Genomic DNA, 22752 nt, shown 5'->3' on the forward strand with positions numbered 1-22752 from the left:
GTCATCGGCAGCAGCGGCGAGAAAGCGCGGGAAGCACCATATCTTTTCTGCAGAAAAGAAAGAAAAGCGCGGGAAGCGCCATATCTTTTCTAAGATGCCTAAGTCTGGCAATATTGATGCTTTTGATAGCGAGATAGAGGATTGGACCACATGTGGAAAGAGTGGAGGTATATTGCACTGCAAATGGAATAGATGATGAAAAAAAAGCTTCAGTACTGCTGAATCTAATGGGCGCAAAGACATACGGGCTGTTACGAAATTTAATCACTCCAGCCAAACCAAAGGACAAGGATTTTAAAGAAATTGTTGATACCCTACGGGAACACTTAAACCCAACACCGCTGCTGATAGCGGAACGATTCAAATTCTTCAAGAGAAATCAACACAAGAATGAAAGTAACGCTGATTACCTCACCAAATTAAGAAAGCTATCAAAACACTGCCAATTTGGGGCAGGACTAGCAGATTATCTTCGAGACAAATTCATCTGCGGTCTCTTAAGTGAAGGAACACAGAAAAGGCTGCTTTCTGAAAAAGATTTAACACTGGACAAGACTTTCAGTATGGCTGTATCATACGAAGCAGCCGCAAGAGGAGCTGCAGAAATACAACAAAAGACACAGGACTTCGGCACCCATGAAATGACACAGGGTTTCGAGAGATGTTATCGCTGCGGCAGATCCACCCATGACCAGAGGGACTGCTGGTTCAAGGACAAAACATGCAGGCAATGCGGAAAGATTGGACACATTGCACGGGTATGCCGATCTGCACAAAATAAATCCACAGACAGGAAAAAAAAATCAATAAAGAAAAGTACAGAAAGGTACAAATGATGATGGACAGTAGCTCCGAAGACCAGAAGAGCGATAGCGACTCCGAAAACAAGAGACTAAGCTGTCTCAAATTACATAATGTACTTGCCAAAGATGATTACCAGACCATTTGGGTTACCCTCACGATAGCAGGGTCCCCAGTTAAAATGGAGCTAGATACAGGATCAGCTCTGACCGTAATAAATCGACGGGATTACGAGAGGCTATTTCCGCATATACCTTTAAAAGACACATCCATTTTCTTGAAAACATATACGGGGCAGAAAGTATACCCCAAAGGAAAAATAAGGGTGCCTGTTGTATACAACGGCAAGGAAATACAAAAGTTGTATTTATACATTCTACAAGATGGTGGCCCACCGCTGTTAGGACGTGAATGGATCAGGAAAATACGTTTAGACTGGCACTCCATTCAGGCACTGACGGTGACCAGTAAGAAAAAAAACGATGATGACGTCATAGCTGAACGATTAAAAGACACCTTGGCCAACGTCAAAGAAGTGTTTCAAGAGAAACTAGGAACCTTGAAAGGCATCACCGCCTCAATAAAAGTGGAAGATGCAGCAATTCCCAAGTTTTTTAAAGCAAGACCAGTGCCACACACAATTCGTCCAGCAGTCGAGGCAGAGCTGGAGAATTTGGAAAATGCAGGCGTATTATCCAAAATAGATTGGAGCGAGTGGGCAACACCCATCGTTCCAGTCATGAAGAAAGCATTGAATAATGATAAATCTGAAGAACAGAGAAAAATTTGCATCTGTGGAGACTTCAAGGTGACGGTAAACCCGGTCCTTCACACGGTACAGTATCCTCTTCCGAGGATAGAAGATATTTTCGCCTCACTATCCGGAGGGAAACGTTTCACCAAAATTGACTTGGCACAGGCATATCTACACATGGAGGTTGAAGAGGCCTCTTTAAAAAAAAAAAAAAAAAAAAAAACTCACGATAAATACACACAAAAGTCTGTACCAGTACAATCGACTGGTTTTCGGAGTAGCATCCGCTCCAGCTATCTGGCAAAGAGCTATGGAGCAAGTCCTCCAAGGGATTCCGGGGACTCAATGCTACCTAGACGACATCCTTGTAACAGGAGAAAACGACAACGAGCACCTTGCCAATTTGGAGCAGGTGCTCACTAGGCTGAGAGAACGGGGCCTACGAGCAAATCGCCCCAAGTGCGAATTTTTCCAAAATCAAATATCATATTGTGGCCACATAATTAATAAGGAAGGGTTGCATAAGTCACCTGAAAAAATTGAAGCAGTCATAAAAGCCCCAGCACCTGAAAATGTTTCACAATTAAGGTCGTTCCTGGGATTAATAAATTACTATCATAAATTTTTACCGAACTTATCAACTCTTCTACACCCTCTTAATGAACTGCTACAAACAGGAGTAATTTGGAAATGGAGCGAAGACTGTAAACGTGCCTTCCATAAATGCAAAGACTTAATCACGTCCAAAGAAGTTTTTGCTCATTACAACCCATCACTGCCAATCAGACTGGCGTGCGATGCATCCCCTTACGGCATAGGAGCAGTATTATCGCATAAATTCCCTGATGGCTCGGAACGGCCGATAGCTTTTGCGTCACGCTCATTGAACTCAGCTGAGCGTAACTATGCCCAAATCGACAGGGAAGCACTCGGCCTGGTATGGGGAGTGAAGAAATTCAACCATTACCTACACGGACAAAAATTTACCTTGTTGACTGACCATCAACCCCTCATCTTCATATTCAACCCTAAAAAGGGTGTTCCCATTATGACAGCGCAAAGGCTACAGAGGTGGTCCCTTTTTCTAGGGGCACACCAATATAACATAGAATACAAAGGATCAAAACAGCATGGGAATGCTGACGGTTTATCGCGCCTACCGTTGCCAACGGTAGAAGAGGCACCTACAGTAGACCCAGTGGAGATGTTCCACTCAACCATAGTGGAATGTCTACCAGTAACAAATTCTGCCATTGAAAAGGAAACGAGAAATGACCCGATTCTTTCACGAGTCTACGACTTAACGGTGAAGGGATGGCCAGCACATGGCGAACCACTGTTGCCAGCATTCTCGCAAAGAAGAGAACAGCTGTCAGTATGCCGATGAAACTTGATGTGTGGATCCAGAGTGGTGATTCCACCCAAACTCCAGGATAAAGTGCTAAAGGAGCTTCACGAGGGGCATCTGAGTGGAGTGAAAATGAAGAACCTAGCCAGAGCGTTTGTATGGTGATCAGGTATTGATGGAGACATAGAAGAAATGACCAAGAGCTGCCTTGGATGCCAGAAGGTCCAAAACGCTCGACCCCAAGCCCCTCTACATCCATGGGAGTGGCCCTCATCTCCCTGGCAAAGGGTACACATCGACTTTGCTGGTCCATTTATGGACTCAATGTTCTTAAGGACCATATTTGCCAGGAATGGGCTGCCTGAACAGATCTGTTCTGATAATGGACCGCAATTTGTGTCCGAAGAATTCAGGAAGTTCTTAAAAAACAATGGGGTTAAGCACTACACGTCCGTCCCATACCATCCCGCCACCAATGGATTGGCTGAAAGGTTTGTCCAGACCTTCAAGAAGGCCATAAAGGCCATGGGTAATGAAGACATAAAACTTCAGCACAAGGTGGATAACTTCTTGTTCGCATACAGGAATGCAACACATATGGTTACCAACCAAACTCCCGCCATGATGCTCTTCAATAGAAGCCTAAGATGCCGGCTGGATTTGATCAAGCCCAACATCAGAAGGGACGTGGAGAACCGGCAATTTCAAGGCATGAATGAAAGGCCAACTAGAACCTTCCAGATAGGTCAACAAGTTTTGGCCTGGGACTACCGTACCGAGAAATGGCAGCCTGGAACTATCTGCACACGACTAGGACCGCTGATGTATACCGTGGACATCGGAGAAAGCATAATAAGGCGCCATGCTGACCAAATCATAGTGTCATCCGAAAAGGGACAACCTACACGCCTAACTATGAAGTAGAGATACCCATATCTACCTCCGATCCGGTGATACTGGAACCCGATGAACCCGACACTGGCATTCAAGCCGAATCAGCCTGGCCAAAAGAACCTACTACACAACCGAGGCGTTATCCGGACCGAGTCAGGAAGCCTCCAGAGAGACTGACTTACAATTAATTAACTGCAGCAATGTGTATATTATTTTTCTTATAACATGTAATTAATAATTACTTAAAGTATTATGTACTGGTTAGCTAAAGGGGGAGGAATTGTAGTGTATGTGCCTTTAAGAGCCCCATGTGTGCTGCAATGCCGGTAATGGCCACTCGGGCTATATAAGCCTGTATATTGTGTTATATCCGTTAGTTCCCCTCCAGACTTTGCTTAGTAAACACCGATGAAACCAACTCCTGTCTTCAGTGTCTCTATCAACACACAGACACAACAGTATTGATAAACAACTTGTCTCTTGGCGAAACCAACAGAATCTTAAAAATCTCTTCAACGTTAAGTTTCCTCAATTCCTATCTTCGCTAGTGCATAGAAGAACCCTACAACATACAAACATAAGAATTAAGAGCAGGAGTAGGCCACTCGGTCCTTCGAGCCCTCCGCATTCCTGCCTACCCCCGATAACTTTTCTCCCCCTTGCTTACCAAGAATCTATCTACCTCTGCCTTAAAAATATTCAAAGACTCTGCTTCCACCGCCCTCTGAGGAAGAGAGTTCCAAAGACTCACGACCCTCTGAGAAAAAAATTCTCCTCATCTCTGTCTTAAATGGGTGATCCCTTATTTTTAAACAGTGACCCCTAGTTCTAGATTCTCCCACAAGAGGAAACATCCTCTCCACATCCACCCTGTCCAGACCCCTCAGGATCTTGTATGTTTCAATCAAGTCACCTCTTACTCTTCTAAATTCCAGCGGATACAAGCCTAGCCTGTCCAACCTTTCCTCATTAAGACAACCCGCCCATTCTAGGTATTAGTCTGGTAAACCTTCTCTGAACTGCTTCCAACGCATTTACATCCTTCCTTAAATAAGGAGACCAATACTGTACACAGTACTCCAGATGTGGTCTCACCAATGCCGTGTATAACTGAAGCATAACCTCCCTACTTCTGTATTCAATTCCCCTCGCAATAAACGATAACATTCTATTAGCTTTCCTAATTATCTGCATAGTAACCTTTTGTGATTCATGCACTAGGACACCTAGATCGCTCTGCAATCTCTCACCATTTAGATAATATGCTTTTTTATTCTTCCTGCCAAAATGGACAACTTCACATTTTCCCACATTATACTCTATTTGCCACATCTTTGCCCACTCACTTAACCTATCTATATTCCTTTGTAGCCTCATTATGTCCTCTTCACAGTTTACTTTGCTATCTATCTTTGTGTCATCAGCAAATTTAGCAACCATACCTTCGGTCCCTTCATCCAAGTCATTTATATAAATTGTAAAAAAGTTGAGGCCCCAGCACTGATCCCTGTGGCACACCACTTGTTACATCTTGCCAATCATAAAATGACCCATTTATGCCTACTCTCTTCCTCTTAGCTAGCCAATCTTCTATCCATGCCAATATGTTATCCCTACACCATGAGCTTTTATTTTCCGCAATAACCTTTGATGTGGCACCTTATCAAATGCCTTCTGGAAATCTAAGTACAGTACATCCACTGGTTCCCCTTTATCCACAGCACATGTTACTTCCTCAAAGAACTCCAATAAATTGGTTAAACATGATTTCCCTTGCACAAAACCATGTTGACTCTGCCTGATTACTTTGAACTTTTCTAAGTGCCATGCTGTAATGTCTTTAATAATAGCTGCTAACATCTTCCCTATGACCGATGTTAAGCTAACTGGCCTGTAGTTTCCTGCTTTCTGTCTCCCTTTTTGAATAAAGGAGTTACATTCGCTTTTTTCCAATCTAATGAAACCTTCCCTGAATTTAGGGAATTTTGGAAAATTTAAACCAACGCATCAACTATCTCACTAGCCACTTCTTTTAAGACCCTAGGATGAAGTCCATCAGGACCCGGGGACTTGTCAGCCTGCGGCTCCAACAATTTGCTCAGTACCACTTCCCTGGTGATTATAATTTTCTTGAGTTCCTCCCTCCCTTCCATTTCCTGATTTACAGCTATTTCTGGGATATTACTTGTACAACCCGATGAACCGAAAAAAAACACACTTTTGTCCCATACAGAAGTGCTTTTTAATGATTCAGATTGTAAATGCTATACTGCTTTAATAAAGTGTCTGAGTGCTACAGGTTTATGCTTCTGGTGTAGAGGAAGAAATTGTTCCAGTTTGTGTGACACAATGGCCTAGAAATTCAGTTGGTAGCGCCGTAAGAGGGCGATAAGTGGGGCGCGAAGCGGCTAGCGGCCGGGTGTGGCGCGAACTTAAGTGAAGATTTAGCGGCGACGCAAAACCGCAACGCCCGCTCAGCTGCGCACGCAGATCCTGATGTCATTTCATGGTGCAACGCCCTTGGTGCGCCCCGAACCGGAACTTCAGTGGCGCCCTCCTTTCTGCCTGGCGCTCCCAGCGACTGGTTGAGTGGAACGGTTCCCAGTCGCTGGGGGGGGGTGCTATTTAAAGGGGGCTCTTCCTGCATTCTTTGTGGTAGCCATTTTGGACCACTCCTGTGTGAGAGAGAGATTTGCAGAGAGACAAAGGGAGAGAGCTTTCTGCTTTGACTCAGCGCTCGCACAGGTACTTCTGGATTCAGCCCAGAGCTTTGCAATTGGATTTATTTTTCAGTGCCATAGCCTTGAGTGGTCACATATAATGGGGGCTGCAATGGGTGGAAACGTTGGGTTTCTCCATTGCATTGAGAGGGCTCAGAGACACTGAGAGAGTGTGCCAATCATGGCCAGATGGAGGAGGGCCAACAGGCATCGGCACAGGAGGGCTTACCGCCAGCACTTCTCCTACTTCAACATGTCTGAGGAGCAGTGCATTCGGAGGCTTCGATTCAGAAGGGAGGTGGTCACTGAGATCTGCCACCTGCTTCAGCGAGATCTGCAGCCTAAGCTGAGGAGCAGGACGTCTCTGTCAGTGGCAGTGAAGGTGACCGTGGCTCTCAACTTCTATGCCACTGGCTCCTTCCAATCCGCTGCTGGGGACATTGCCAATGTCTCCCAGTTCACGTTGCATTGCTGCATCCGCCAGGTCACGAATGCCCTCTTCAAAAGGAGACGTCAGTACATTTCCTTCCCCATGACCCTGGACAAGCAGCAAGAACGTGCAATGGGCTTTGCAAGAATAGCGGGCTTCCCCATGGTCCAGGGCGCCATTGACTGCACGCATGTGGCTTTGCTGGCGCCTCTAGAGAATGCCGAAGATTACCGCAACCGGAAGGGGTTCCACTCGTTGAACGTGCAGTTGGTGTGTGACCACAGGCAGCTGATAATCGCTGTCAATGCCCGCTTTCCAGGCAGCAGCCACGACGCCTTCATCCTGCGCCAGACTTCTGTGGCAGACCTTTTCGAGGCCCCGGCTCACCCAGTAGGCTGGCTTCTCGGGAACAAGGGCTATCCTTTGTGCACCTCACTGATGACCCCGCTCCGTGCACCCACCACCCCTGCTGAAGAGCGATACAATGACAGCCATCAAGCGACCAGGAATATCATTGAGCACACAATCGGCATGCTAAAGCAACGGTTCCGCTGTCTGGACCATTCCGAGGGAGCCCTACAGTACTCGCCTGAGCGAGTCTCCCATTTCGTTGTAGTGTGCTGCATGCTGCACAACCTGGCTATCCTCAGGACTCAGCCACTGCCAGCAGACATTGGAGGACCACCAGAGGGGGAGCACCAAGACGGGAGGGAGGCACAAAGTGCAAGGGCCGTCCGTCAGCGGCTTATTGCAAGTCGGTTCTAGGCCCCCTCTCAGGGAATGGCTTGTGCCATTGAAAGGACCCGCTCCGCAAACCCTGAGCCGGTCAAGGCAACAAATAGTTCAAAGTGCAAACATGCACAATCCGAATAAAGACAATTATTTATTTAACAAACTCTGTGCCCTTCCCACATGACAAATACAGAGAAACCCCCAAAAAAAGAGTCAGACACATAACTGGCTCTCACAACCTGGAGACGATGAACAAAAGAGTTAAAACAAAAATGACCATGATCCTTGGCCGTAACAAAAAAAAACACAACATTTTGCCAGACCGCCTACTTTTTGGCCTGCGAGGGTGATCTGCCTCGCTTGCGAGATTGGCCCCTTCCCGCCCTGCAGCTCCTCCGCAATGGGACCCTAGTGGCTGCAGCAAGGCTGGGGAAGGCTGCTGAGGGTCAGATAGTGAGTCGGCAGATACCCTTGGGGGACGGCCTGGACCAGCTCTCTGCCTGGAGGGCCCGGCTGCTGACTGCTCCAACTCTGCGTGGGCGGCAGCAGTCTGTCCTACAGGTGGTGGCAGCTGCAGTGGAGGAGTGACAGTGTTGGCATGCTGTCAACCTGACGGAGCACAGGCACTCCCTGGTCGGACGAGACACTGGCACTCGCACGGGGCAGCACTGAAGCATGCGCAGCAATCTGCTGAAGCACAGACTGCTGGCCTGCTGCGGCGCGGCGAGGGCCCCGGCGAATCCTGGCCGATCCAGCGAGGGTGGCAGCAGTTAGTGCTCGTGTGGCCCTGATCTGTGTCTGCATCAGACCAGCCAGTGACTGCATGGCACGACTAAGCACTTGGCTGGAAGCCGCGTGTGCTGCACCGAAGTCCTGCTGACTCCTTGCCTGTGCTGCACCGACGTCCTGCAGACTCCTTGCCTGTGCTGCCCCGAATTCCTGTACACTCCTTGCCAGTGACTCTATGGAGTCAGGCATCCTTGCCACTGCAGCCATGAGCTCAGTGTGCCTGCGCTCCGCCTGGGCGCCCACTTCACCAAGGAGCCGCACCTCCTCTGCGCTCACTGTAGCAGGACTGGAGGCCACACTCCCCCTCCGGGGAGAAGGCCACCGAACCTCCATACCCTCTTTTTCCCCACCCCGCATTGCTGCAGCCCGCTGGGCCCCGGAGCTTCACCCTCCTCAGACCCTTCCACCCCCTGCTCCCCTCCAGGGAAGACGTGTCCCCATCATGGCCATGGGCTGCCTCGGCTGAGGGTGGCACTGATATTCCGGCTTCCTCTTCCTCCTCCTCCTCCTCCTCGCCTTCCGATTCACTCACAGTGCCAGCTTGAGGGTCCGCCTCCTCACCTGGCGAATCAGCATCTGAAAGCAGGGAGGTACAAGAGTTGCTTTAGTGTGAGGACAGGGCGGCAGCGAGGGAGGCATGAGTGCTGCAATGCACTGCATTGGTTCGATAGTGGCAAAGGATGCTTGTGTGAGGCACAAGTGGAAAGAGAGAGGTCAAAAAGGCGATGACCTTATCATTGCTGTCCAGAAAGGGGTCGGCATCTCCAGTGGCGACGGGGCCAATCAGCCGGCCTGCCATAATCCGTTCCGCTTGCTGCTCCAGATCGCTGAGGTTTTTAAGTTCAGGACGGCCTCCCCCAGTCTGTTGCTGCTGCCTCCTATTGTGGGCCACCTTGCCCTGCAAGAGAAAGGACGGCCTCTAAGTACAGTGTCAAGCCCTGATCTTGCCTGCACTGCCTCCCATGGTGGAATAGCCCTGACAGCGTCAAGCCCTGATCTTGCCTGCACTGCCTCCCATGGTGGAATAGCCCTGACCGTGTCGGCCCTGATCTTGGCTGCACTGCCTCCCATGGTGGAATAGCCCTGATAGTGTGTAAAGTGGTGAATCTGCATGTGATTTTTATGAGAGTCCCATAGGTGTTGGATGAGGGCTGGGCATTGGGGCTTTCAGGACCCTTTGGCCATAAAGTGAGGTGCACATGCAGGGATGAAGAGGATACTGGAAAGGGTACTCACCCTGACAACATAGAAACATAGAAGATAGGAGCAGGAGTAGGCCATTCGGCCCTTCGAGCCTGCTCCACCATTCAATGTGATCATGGCTGATCATCCAAATTCAGTACCCTGTCCCTGCCTTTTCCGCATATCCCTTGATCCCTTCAGCCTCAAGAAACATATCCAACTCTTTCTTGAATATATTTAATGAACTGGCCTCCACCGCCCTCTGTGGCAGAGAATTCCACAGGTTCACCACTCTCTGGGTGAAGAAATTCCTCCTCATTTCAGTCCTAAATGGCTTACCCCTTATCCTTAGACTATGACCCCTGGTTCTGGACTCCCCGGCCATCAGAAACATCCTTCCTGCATCTAGTCTGTCCAGACCTGACAGAATTTTATAGGTTTCGATGAGATCCCCTCTCAATCTTCTAAACTCCAGTGAGTATAAGCCCAATCGACACAATCTCTCCTCATACGTCATTCCTGCCATCCCAGGTATCAGCCTGGTGAATCTTCGCTGCACTCCCTCCATGGCAAGAACGTCCTTCCTCAAGTAAGGTGACCAAAACTGCACACAATACTCAAGGTGCGGTCTCACCAAGGCCCTGTACAACTGTAGCAAGACATCCTTGTTCCTGTACTCGAACCCTCTTGCTACGAAGGCCAACATACCATTTGCCTTCTTAACCGCCTGCTGCACCTGCATGCTTACCTTCAGCGACTGGTGCACAAGAACACCCAGGTCTCTTTGCACTTCCCCTTCTCCTAATCTATTGCCATTCAAATAATAATCTGCCTTCCTGTTTTTGCCACCAAAGTGGATAACCTCACATTTATCCACATTATAGTGCATTTGCCATGTTTCTGCCCAATCACCCAACCTGTCCAAATCGTACTGGAGTTTACCGACATCCTCCTCGCAGCTTACCCTCCCGCCCAGCTTTGTGTCGTCTGCAAATTTGGAGATATTACATCCAATTCCCTCGCCCAGATCATTAATATATATTGTGAACAGCTGGGGTCCTTGGACCGATCCTTGCGGTACCCCACTAGTCACTGCCTGCCACTCGGAAAACAACCCGTTTATTCCAAATCTTTGCTTTCTGTCCGCCAACCAGTTCTCTATCCAAGTCAATACCTTGCCCCCAATCTCCCATGTGCCTTAATTTTGCACGCTAATCTCTTGTGTGGGACCTTATCGAAAGCCTTCTGAAAGTCCAAATACACCACATCCACTGGTTCTCCCTTATCTATTTTACCAGTTACATCCTCAAAAAATTCCAGTAGATTAGTCAAGCATGATTTACCTTTTGTAAATCCATGTTGACTTTGTCCGATCCTGTCACTGCTTTCCAAGTGCTCTGCTATTACATCTTTTATAATAGACTCTAGCATTTTCCCCACTACCGATGTCAGGCTTACCGGTCTATAATTCCCCGCTTTTTCTCTACCACCTTTTTTGAATAGTGGGGTAACATTAGCTACCCTCCAATCCATGGGTACCGCTCCAGAGTCTATCGAGTTCTGGAAGATGATCAGTAATGCATCTACTATCTCTAGGGCCACTTCCTTAAGTACCCTGGGATGTAGACCATCAGGCCCTGGGGATTTATCGGCCTTCAGTCCCATTAATTTTCCTAACACCATTTTCCTACAAATACTGATTTCTTTCAGTTCCTCGCTTTCATCAGACCCTATGTTCCCCGGCATCTCTGGGAGGTTATTTGTGTCCTCCTTTGTGAAGACAGAACCAAAGTATGCATTTAGTTGGTCTGCCATTTCCTTGTTTCCCATTATAAATTCCCCTGATTCTGACTGTAAGGGACCTACGCTTGACTTCACTAATCTTTTTCTCTTCACATATCTATAAAAGCTTTTACAGTCAGTTTTTATGTTCCCTGCTAGCTTACTCTCGTATTCTATTTTCCCTTTCTTAATTAATCCCTTTGTCCTCCTTTGTTGACTCCTACACTGCTCCCAATCCTCAGGATTATTGCTTTTTCTAGCCAATTTATATGTCCTCTCCTTGGATCTTATGCTATCCCTAATTTCCCTTGTTAGCCACGGTTGAGTCACCTTTTTTGTTTTATTTTTACGCCAAACTGGGATGAACAAATTCTGTAGCTCATCCATTCGGAGTGAGGTCGTTGAACTTCTTCCTGCATTGCGTTGGCGTTCTAGGGACCATGCTGCTGGAGGTCACTCTGTGTGCCACCTCCCGCCAAGCTTTTCTATATTCGCTGGGCAGCGGCCGCCTGCCACTGTCGGGAAAGAGGATAGGTTGCCTGCGCACCACTGCGCCAACCAGAACCTTCAGGGCCCCTTCACTGAAGCGCTGCGCTCGCTCCCTGACCTTCTCCATGGTCGTAGGCGTTACGATGTCGCAGCAGGTCTGTCCAGGCCCAGAATCAGGGCTCTAATATGCAGGGCGTGGCTGCAAGCCAAATCGACCCGCCCCCTTTAAGAGGTGACCGGCGCCAGCGTATCTGCCTGCAATCGCTAACTTGCCGCACCTGCGCTGCGCCCGCCCTCGGTGGTAGCGCCTCGGCTCGCCGGCTTAGCGCCTTAGGATAGTTGTGCACTGCCTGCTTTAGCGCAGCAACAACTTCTTGGGGTGATGCAACTCAATTTCGGTGAAGGTGGCGCTAAGTTGCGCCGGGCACTAAATTTAGCGCACACTCGACTGTAGCGCCCCAAACGTGGCGATACTGAATTTCTAGGCCAATATTTTTCTAGTGTGACAATAAAACATGACCATATTGTTTAATTTATTTTCTGTTGCAGGGAAATCATGGCAATTTTTTAATGCCCTTTATCTTCAAATACCATAGGTTTAATCTTGTCTTTTCTCCTGTATTATGTGTTTAAACCCAGAATAATACACGGTGGTCTATTCTGAAGGAATTCCAATGTTGAGAGTGAGTTTAAGGTGATAATTCAGATTTGGGAATTCTGAAGTTGAGTTAAACTGCTTGAGTTCTGTCTTTTTTATTATCGTTACAGCTGCTTTACTGCCTTGCACCCCTCTGCCAACTATTCTGTATTGCATACAATAGGGTCCAAATTATTAACCCTTGTGTAAAAAGGCAAAAATTGTGGCTTTGATCTGTACTCTGAACCTCTGCATTCTAATTCTACTTGAAGTAGTCATTTCCTCAGTTGTGATTCTTTTAATGCATTCTCAAATAGCTTCTGTTCCTTTTATTTATTGATGCAAATTCCCCAGAGTAGGATGAAACAATACAAGTGCATTTCTCAGAATGTTTCTCACAGCTATGTATGGATTGGGTTCTTTCTGCTCTGCTGCAGCTTGTGGCCGTGTTCAGCCCTGTGAGTGCAGTGCTAGTGCCCTGCTAGTCACCCGGCTTTGTTTCTTTCTCTTGTGTGAGGCTGGGCATGAGTTTCTTTATAGTCAGGTGTAGAATTGTTACGGCAGCTGTATCTTTTTGTAGAATGTGGCTTGAACCAGAAAATTCAGAAAGGAGAATTGTTTTAGTGGAATGTCATTAGACTTTTTGTAGAATTAATGGATATAATAACTAAATTAGCAGAAAAAGCAAGTTAATTAGTCACAGGAGAAAAAATGGAGTATTGTTCCAGTATTTTGAACAAAGTAATCTGACTTTCCCTTTTACATTAATCAAGATAATTGTTCAATGTGATATTATTTCAAGATCCAAATTTGTCATGAATTGATCTTTCCTATAAATGTTTCTAATCATAAAGACACGCCAGGTTTTTCTGCTGCCATTTTGGTTGCCTGATATTTTCTTTTCCCACATATTCTTCTATTCTGTCATGTTTTCTTTTGTTTCCCCATACCCCTATTTTTAAGATCCTGTAGTCATTTTCTTGTATCTTATGACAAAATTTGAGTTTTAGTTGCTTATAAATTGACTCCAAGGGACATTTTATAGCCTGAAGTATAAAGCTTGACACAGCTGTGTCATACCAATGACTAGGTCAAAACCTAATGTTAAAAACAGGACTACACTATGGTGGGTATTGTGCTCAAAAGCCTGTTAACAACTAGTTGAGCAAAACTGTTCAGTGTTGAGCATTATCTGTAGCAACCCCTCCAAATAACAGATGTTACCTGAGGGTATCATGCCATCTTTCTGGAAGCCAACATATCATTAAACATCCTGTTTAATTCTCCTTCGTTTTTAGAAGCTTAGAAACTTAAATTTTTATGGGCTTTGTGTAGCACTGCATGATATCAAGTTTTTTATGTTGCAAGATGTGTTGAGCACTTGGAGAACAGGGTGGACTTGGGAGTGAGTTTTAATCTTTTCCATAGCTTTAATATCTTTATAAATGTTTTGGAGTTGGGAGTCATCAGCACAACCGCTAAATTTGTACATGATACAAAGCTAATGAAGGTGGTAGACTCCAAAGCTGAACAGGATAAGCTACAAGAGGATTTGAATATACCTGGGAATTAAACAGACAGGTGGCAGATTAAATGTAATGGAAAGAAATGCAAAGTGCTTTACATGAGGACAAAAACATTTCAGGAAGGGGCTATTACTTAAATGGAAAGAAAAGCTTGTGCATGGAAAATGAAAGAGATCTGGGGATCCTGATTGACGATAATTGAAGCTTTCGCAACAATGCTCGGCGGCAGTGAGTGGAGCAAATCAAATGTCGGATGTATTAAAAGGTCAATATTGAGCTAGAATAGTGAGGTAATCCAACCACTTTATGAATCATTGGTGCGATCGCACTTAAAATACTGTGTACAGTTCTGGTCGCCACAGTATAAAAAGGATATTACAGCTATTGATAGGAAACAGAAGAGATCAACCAGAAATATTGAGAGGATGGAGGGATTGGAGTGGATTATGAGGAACGATTAAGTAAATTGGGCATCTCACTGGAAAAGAGATGATTGAGAAGTGATATGATTGCTGTTTTTAGGATTCTAAAGGGACTAAATAATGTACACCATGACCAGCTGTTTCACGTTGTCTAGAACAGTAGAACCAGAGGGCGCGGCCTGCGTTTGAAGGGAGGTAAATCAAAAACTAATCTGCAACCCAGAAGTTAGGAGTTCAAATCCCATCATGTAAAATTATTAAATTTAAATAAATAAATCTGGTCACTTGTTGGCTAGTACCAGATAGCTGATCACAGAAGCTGCTGGTTTGTCATAACAACTGGTTCACTAATATTCTTCAATACAGGTAGACTACCCTTTATCCGGACTTCCGAAAACCGAAACCCTCTAAAAACCGAAGGTTTTTTCGTTCAGCGTAAGTCGTGCGTACGAACGAAAAAACCTTCGGTTTTTAGAGGGTTCCGGTTTCGGAAGTTCGGATAAAGGGTAAGTCGTGCGCACGACACCCCGCCGGCCCCGACAACCGCCGACCCCCCCGCGGACCCTGCCGACCCCGCCAACCGCCGACCCCCCCCGCGGACCCCGCCGGCCCTGACCCCCGCCGACCTTATGCTGAGCGTCAGCGTAAGTCGTGCGCGTGGACCCCCCGCCGACCCACCTTCCGAAATCCGAAATTCTCCTTTATCCAAAACTCGGCTGGTCCCGAGGTTTTCGGATAAAGGATAGTCTACCTGTATTTATCCAGGAAGGGACCCTGACACTTCTACCTGGCCTGGCCTACACTTGACTCCAGTCCCACAAGACACAGTTGACTCTTGCTGTCCTCTGAACAGTAAGATAAATATTGGGCAGACTTATTGGCAACGAGTCAGGCATCCGATCAGGACAAGATTCATGTCATCCCAGCCTAATTGACCCTCCTCACTGACCTCTAGGGACTGACCAAATTGCGAGAACTTCTCGCACATGGCAATTAGGGAAGGGCAATAAATGCTGGCCTTGCCAGTGACGCCCACATCCCAGAAACAAAGAAAAAAAACATGAGCCAAGCAACAGCCTGACAGACATGCTCAGAGTTCCGTCGATCAGCCAATGTCCCAGACTTTTCCATTGCTGTTGCTAGGTATGTCACATCCAATTAGCAGGATAGCATCGACGCCATACCCCATGATGTCTCATGGCTTCAGGTCAAACAAGGCTAAGGAAACTCCCTGATGATGACCACCTGCTGCATCCCTCCCGCCTGCCAGACTGACTTATCAGTACTCCTCCGTGTTGAACGCTATTTAAGGGGGAAGTATGGGCACCACTGACCAACCCATTTGAGGGAAGCAAGGGCATCACTGACCGAGCTGGATGAGTCCTGAAAGGCATAGCTGGCAGACTGGGTCTGCATCAGGTGGTGAGGGATCCAACATGTGGAAATAACCTACTTGACCACCTTCTCACCAGCTTGCTTGTAGACATATTTAATCAAGATAGGATTGGCAGGAATGACCACCACACAGTCCTTGTGAAGATGAAATCCTCCATTGTATGGTGTGGCACCAAAACTAGCTTGCCCCTTATCCAAGCTATTCCAATATACATAAGAACATGAGAAACAAGCAGGAGTAGGCCAATCGAGCCTGCTCCGCCATTCAATAAGATCATGGCTGATCCAATCTTGGCCTCAACACCACTTTCCCGCTCTCTCCCCATACCCCTAGACTCCCTCGTAGTTCAAATGTTTATCAATCTCAGCCTTGAATATATTCAATGACTCCGCCTCCACAGCTCTCTGGGGTAGAGAATTTCAAAGGTTCACGACCCTCAGAAAAGAAATTCCTCCTCATCTCCGTCTTAAATGGGCGACTCCTTATTCTAAAACTATGCCCCCTGGTTCTAGATACCCCCACTAGGGGAAACATCCTCTCCGCATCCACCCTGTCAATCCCCCTCAGAATCTTGTATATTTCAATAAGATCACCTCTCATTCTTCTAAACTCCAATAAGTATAGGCTCAACCTTTCGTCATACGTCAACCCCTTCATCCCAGGAATCAACCTAGTAAACCTTCTCTGCACTGCCTCCAATGCAAGTATATCCTTCCTTAAATATGGAGACCACAACTGTACGCGGTACTCCAGGTGCGGTCTCACCAGCGCCCTTTAAAGTTGCATCAAAACTTCCCTACTTTTATACTACATACCCTATGCAATAAAGGCCAACATTCCATTAGCCTTCCTAATTACTTGCTGTACCTGCAAGCTAACTTTTGTGTTTCATGTACTAGGACCCGCAAATCCCTTTATACCGCAGCATTTTGTAGTCTCACTCCATCTAAATAATCATTTGTTTTTTCATTCTTCCTTCCAAAGTGGATAGCCTCACATTTTCCCACATTATACTCCATCTGCCATATATTTTCCCACTCACTTAACCTATCTATATCCCTTTGCAGACTCTTTGGGCTGGATTTTCTCAATGGAGACGGGACTGCTGCTTGCTGGGTCTCAGTCCCGCCTCCATCAGCCTCTGGCCAACCAGCAGGATTTTCCCCTGATTGACCTTGTTAAGCCTGCTCAGTGGGCTCAGCAGGCCAATTAGGGGGAAGTCACTGACAGATAAGTCAACGTCTCATGTGCCATCTGTCAAGATTTCTTGAAAGAAGAAATGTCAGCGTTTGACAGCTCTCTGATGCTGTCAAACACTGACATTCTGTGTAGCTTGATGAGTCCTTGTGTTCAGGACTCAGCAAACCTTTCAACCTTGCAGAAATCACCTGGCTGTTGGTTCGGAGGATCGAACAGCCAGTCTGTGAAATCTACAATGAAGATGTCAGGACTCCGGATCCACAGCGGCTGTAGGCAGAAACAAAGGTAAGTGAACATTTTACAACACTTAACACTCACCTTACATACTTACCACTCCACACTTGCACCCATCACTCACCTCTACATCTCACTTTCAGACCCCTCCGACTCCCGCAGACCTCCTTCACGTCTTCTACACCCCGGCGGGGTTCTCAGAGGTCGGGAACCCTGCACTTGAAAAGATAAAATGGGACTAATCCTTTTTTCCTGCCTGTTCACTACCTGTTAACAGGCAGTTAATAGGATTTAATCCCTTTCCTGCCTCGAGGAGATGGGACCTGAGGCAGGAAGGCTTCCCGCCTCCTGGCAAAAGGGCACGGAGGCGGGATGGGGGCGAGTTTGCCAGCCGCTCCCACATTCTGCAACTTTACTGGCAGACCCGCCTCCTCGGGGCTGACAAAATCAAGCCCTTTGTGTCCTCCTCGCATCTTGCTAACCCACCTATCTTTGTATCATCTGCAAATTTGGCTGCAGTACACTCAATCCCTTCATCCAAGTCATTAATATAGATTGTAAATAGTTGAGGCCCCAGCACTGATCCCTGTGGCACCCCACTAGTTATTGCTTGCCAATCGGAAAATGACCCTCTGTTTTCTGTTCGTTAACCAATCCCCTATCTGTGCCAATATATTACCCCTAACCCCGTGCGCTCTTATCTTGTGCAGTAACCTTTTACGTGGCACCTTATCGAATGCCTTCTGGATATCCAAATACACTACATCTACTGGTTCCCCTTTATCCACTCTGTTAGTTACATCCTCAAAGAACTCTAGCAAATTTGTCAAACACAATTTTCCTTTCATAAAACCATGTTGACTCTACTTGATTGTCTTGTGATTTTCTAAATGTCCGCTATTACCTCCTTAATAATGGATTCCAGCATTTTCCCGATGACAGATGTTAGGCTAACTGGCCTATAGTTTCCTGCTTTCTGTCTCCCTCCTTTCTTGAATACATCTTCAATACATCTGTGACACTGGCATCATCCTGACACACTGGAAAAACTGTCCCGGTATCTCCTATCCACACAAAACAGGACAAATCCTAATTTGTCAAATTACCACCTAATCAACCTCCTTCTAATCATCAGCAAAGTAATGGAAGGAGTCCTGAAGAGTAATGTCAAGTGACATTTGTTCACCAATAACATGCTCACTGACTCTTGGTTCACATTCCGCCAGACCCACCCAGCTACAGAATGTGTCACAGCCTTGATCTAGACTTGGACGCAAGAGCTAACTGCAAATGGAATGGTGAGTAAATGTCCTTGACATCAGGGCAGCATTTGACTGACGATGGCATCAGGGAACCCTAGAAAAATTTACATCAAAGGGAAAGCCCTCCAGTGGCTGGAATCGTACCTGACGCACAAGAAGATAATTGTGGTTATTTGAAGACCAATCAGCACAGCGTCAGGACATGGCTGCAGGAGTTCCTCAGAGCAGTATCCTTGACTCAAAACATCTTCAACTGCTTCATTAATGATGATTCCTCTGTCATAAGGTCAAGGAAAGCGGCTGTTTGCTGACAGTTCCACAGTGTTCAGTTCCATTCACAACTCCTCCGATAATGAAGCAGCCCATATCAGCTTTAGCACAAGCTGGATAACATCTAGGTTTGGAGCTGATGAGTGGAAGGTAATATTCATACCATCTTTAAGTGCCAGATAATAGCGGTTTCCAGCATGAAAAGGCCCGACTACTGCACCAAACCTTCAATAGCACCATTATTGTTGAGTCTTCCACCATCAGTGTCTTGAGTAGTGGATAGGTATTTAGCAAGGAGAGGCTCATCACCTGACTCCCCTGCTCCTCTACCATCTGCAAGACTCAAGATAGGAGTGACACGGAATACTCACCATTCACCTGGATGAGTCCACCTGCAGCAACACTTAAGGAAATTGGATAACATCCAGGACAAAGCAATCCCGTTAACTAGTGCCCTTTCTACTGAACTCCATGTCCACCCCCTCCACACAGGCGTACCATGGCTGCAGTATATGATGCACTGCAGCAACTTGTCGAAGTTAATTTAACACCTCCAGGTCTGTGGCCTCTCCCATGGAGAATATGAGCAGCAATGTCAAGGGAATACCATCACCTGCAGATTCCCCTAGAAGTCGCACACCATCCTGTCTTGGACACATATTGTTCCTTTATCATCACTCTGTCAATATTCTGAAATTCCCTACCAATACCATTGTGGGACTACCATCACCACAGGAATTATGACAGTTCTCCACATACGGTAACAATTCTTCCTGATAATCTTCTCCCCAGCCCTTTCAAATGGCAGCTGATTTTCCTAATTCCACACTTGGTGCACAGCAAATTTTCTTACAGTTAAACAGCTGTCTGTTAGCGCACAAAATGGCTAAACAATGATTAGTTTTTATAAATAGCTTGTACTGTAGTCAGTTTGTGCTTTGTGTAACGTCTGATTTTAACTGTTACCTGTTTTGACTGTTGACCGACCTTCCAACTAGTACTAAGCTGCGTGTTACATATTTTACTTTTCCCCTCTATCTCTTATGTAGGTGGAAGGATAAACGAACATGTTCTGTGGACGGGAATTATCGTCCGTTCCCAAAAAGCAAACAACAGAATGTTGGTATGCGTCGACAGGAGAATCTACGCTGGGCAGCTGATCTTTCCTACGTGGAAGAGAGAGAACACTGGCAAGAGCAAGTAAATCAACTGACCAGGCAATTAGAATTCAGTACAAATATGTGCCAGACCCTGATGCAGGATCAGCAGGTAGGAAGTATTTTTGGAAGATCATGTGTATCCAGGCTTTTTCTCTTCCCTGAACGCCAGAGAAGAGTACACAGCTTTTGTCAGCAACTGCCTTGTTAATTAATTTAGACTCTGTCATTTGAGCACTTTGCATCTCATCATTGTGAGATGTGTGCAGATGTGAAATCCTTCAGACAACCAATCGAAACTGAGGTGTCTCTCATTGGGAGAAAAATGTGATGCATGCTTTTGGTGTTAATGAAATGGTGTTATAGAAATGCAAGTCTTTGTTTCTTTCTTTAATGCATCAGAATTGGGAAGAAGAATTTATTTATTTGAAATTTACTGACAACACTAAAATATAAGATCTGGCAACCATTGGCAGACTGTAATGGACTTCTGGAGGGTACAGACAGTTGCAGAATAAACGAATGGGTGACTGATACAATTTGATGTGGAGAAGTGTGAAGTAATATATTTTGGGAGGAAGAACAAAAAATGGGACGATGTACTCAATTGCAAAGCACTGAAGGATGTAGATAAACAGTGAGGGCTTGAAATATATAATTTCTTGAAAGTGTAAGCACAGGTAGATGAAGACATAAAGGCAAACAGCATTGAGTTTTATAAAGAGGGCCATAGCATACAAGAGCAGAAAGATTATGATAAATTTCAACAAGGCAATAGTTAGGCCACAGTTGGAGTTATGTATGCCCCGTGATAGAAACAACAATGCGCTTTAAATGCAAGTCCACCAGGATGAGACACTAAAGTTATGAGGAGAAACTGGGACTATTTCTGCTGCAGTAAGATGATGAGATTTAAGAGATTTTTTTTTAAAGGATTTTGATCGGGTTCAAAGCAAGTTTATTTCCTCTGGTTGGAGTTGGTAACGAGGGATCTTCAATTTAAAAGAGTCACTGAGAGGAGTGAGGGTAGGATAAATTTCTTCATGCAGAGGGTTGTTGGAGCATGGAATGCTTGGCCACAGAGAATAGAAACATAGAAGATAGGAACAGGAGTAGGCCATTCGGCCCCTCGAGCCTGTTCCGCCATTCAATGTGATCATGGCTGATCATCCAATTTCAGTACCCTATCCCTGCTTTCTCCCCATATCCCTTGATCCCTTTGGCCTTAAGAAATATATCTAACTCCTTCTTGAATATATTTAATGAATTGGCCTCAACTGCCTTCTGTGGTAGAGAATTCCACAGGTTCACCACTCTCTGGGTGAAGAAATTCCTCCTCATCTCAGTCCTAAATGGCTTACTCCTTAGACTGTGACCCCTGGTTCTGGACTCCCCTGCCATCGGGAACACCCTTCCTGCATCTAGCCTGTCTAGTCCTGTTGGAATTTTATAAGTTTCAATGAGATGCCCTCTCATTCTTCTAAACTCTAGCGAATATAAGCCTAATCGACCCCATCTCTCCTCATACGTCATTCGTGCCATCCCAGGTATCAGTCTGGTGAATCTTCGCTGCACTCTCTCCATGGCAATGAGACAGTGGAGACGGAGACAAAAGCATCTTTTAAGGGGAAATTGGAATTTAATATTTGAATCCGAGAAAAAAGACAGAGATTCATTTTGGATTGCACTAGGAAAATGTTGGAAGACTGTTGTACTCTAAACTTCTGTGGTCCTAAAGGATTTTGTAGACAAGCCTCCCAAATTAATAGAAGATAAATACGTCAGCTTGTATTTGGAGGTGGGGCAGGGGAGAATTAAACTTGGGAATCCTAGTCTCTTTCAAAAGATCATTTTAGGGATTTAGGGATTTTCAGCTAACGTGTTCACATCCTAATTAAACCAACAAATGCTACCCTTACATATTACTAGTTTGATGCAAACTTGTATTTGAGTGTTGTGAGTGTTCAATAATGAGTATTAATCCTCTGCTTGCTCTGTTGTCTCATTGGGAAAAGCAATGCTCTGTTCCTGCTTAAAGTATATATACACTCTGGAAAGAATTAAATTGTAGTGGAATGATCTAGCTCTGATATAAAGCTTACCAACTTTATTTAGGATGCGTTATACAGCAGATTTTTTAATTAATTTGATATGTATTTGTATTGTACCAAGAGAGTACGGTTTATTTCAAATCAGTTCCTGTTCTGATTTGTTATCTGAAGCTGTGTGAGACTACCAAGGGCCAACGTGTGTTTTGACCTATTTAATAAAAATGCATTTTTAGGCAAACAGGCAAAAATGGTACAGTTTTTGTTCTGTTATTTGTTGTTTTCTTATGTCCCATACTGCTGAAAATTTGCATTGAAGTTTTTAGGTTGTGTGCATTTTTGCATTAGGTTGCTCTGTTCTGTTTTTCCTAATGGAGCTTGAGTTGCAACATAAACATGCTTAGATTGCAGAAGCTTTTTTTTTGGCAAATATGTTTTTCTGAAGTTTAATAATGTGCTATTTTGTGTAGCTCTAAATAAACTGTTTTTATTTCTACACAGGCACTTTCGTACCTTCTGCAGACATTCCTTACTGGCCCTTACAGTGTAATGCCCAGCAATGTTGGATCACCACAGGTGCATATCATTATGCACCAATTAAATCAATGTTACACACAGTTGGCTTGGCAACAGAACCATGTGCAAAGGTGTGTTAATGTTCAAAATTAGTTATTTGCAA

General features: G+C 45.6%; 1 protein-coding gene across 10 annotated transcripts in view; it reads left to right on the forward strand.

Moving 5' to 3' along the window:
• The window catches only part of pcm1 (pericentriolar material 1), a 239363-nt gene that overhangs the window by 107920 nt on the left and 108691 nt on the right, over window positions 1–22752 (forward strand). For all 10 annotated transcript variants that reach the window (XM_085970813.1, XM_085970779.1, XM_085970788.1 and 7 more), the window contains 2 exons: window positions 19918–20137; window positions 22575–22720. In XM_085970813.1, coding sequence (XP_085826939.1) covers window positions 19918–20137; window positions 22575–22720 — 366 coding nt within the window. The remainder of the gene's footprint in view (window positions 1–19917; window positions 20138–22574; window positions 22721–22752) is intronic.

The sequence above is a fragment of the Somniosus microcephalus genome, chromosome 2, assembly GCF_052327205.1.
Source record: "Somniosus microcephalus isolate GS21.2 chromosome 2, FLI_Smic_1.0, whole genome shotgun sequence".
NCBI lineage: Eukaryota > Metazoa > Chordata > Chondrichthyes > Squaliformes > Somniosidae > Somniosus > Somniosus microcephalus.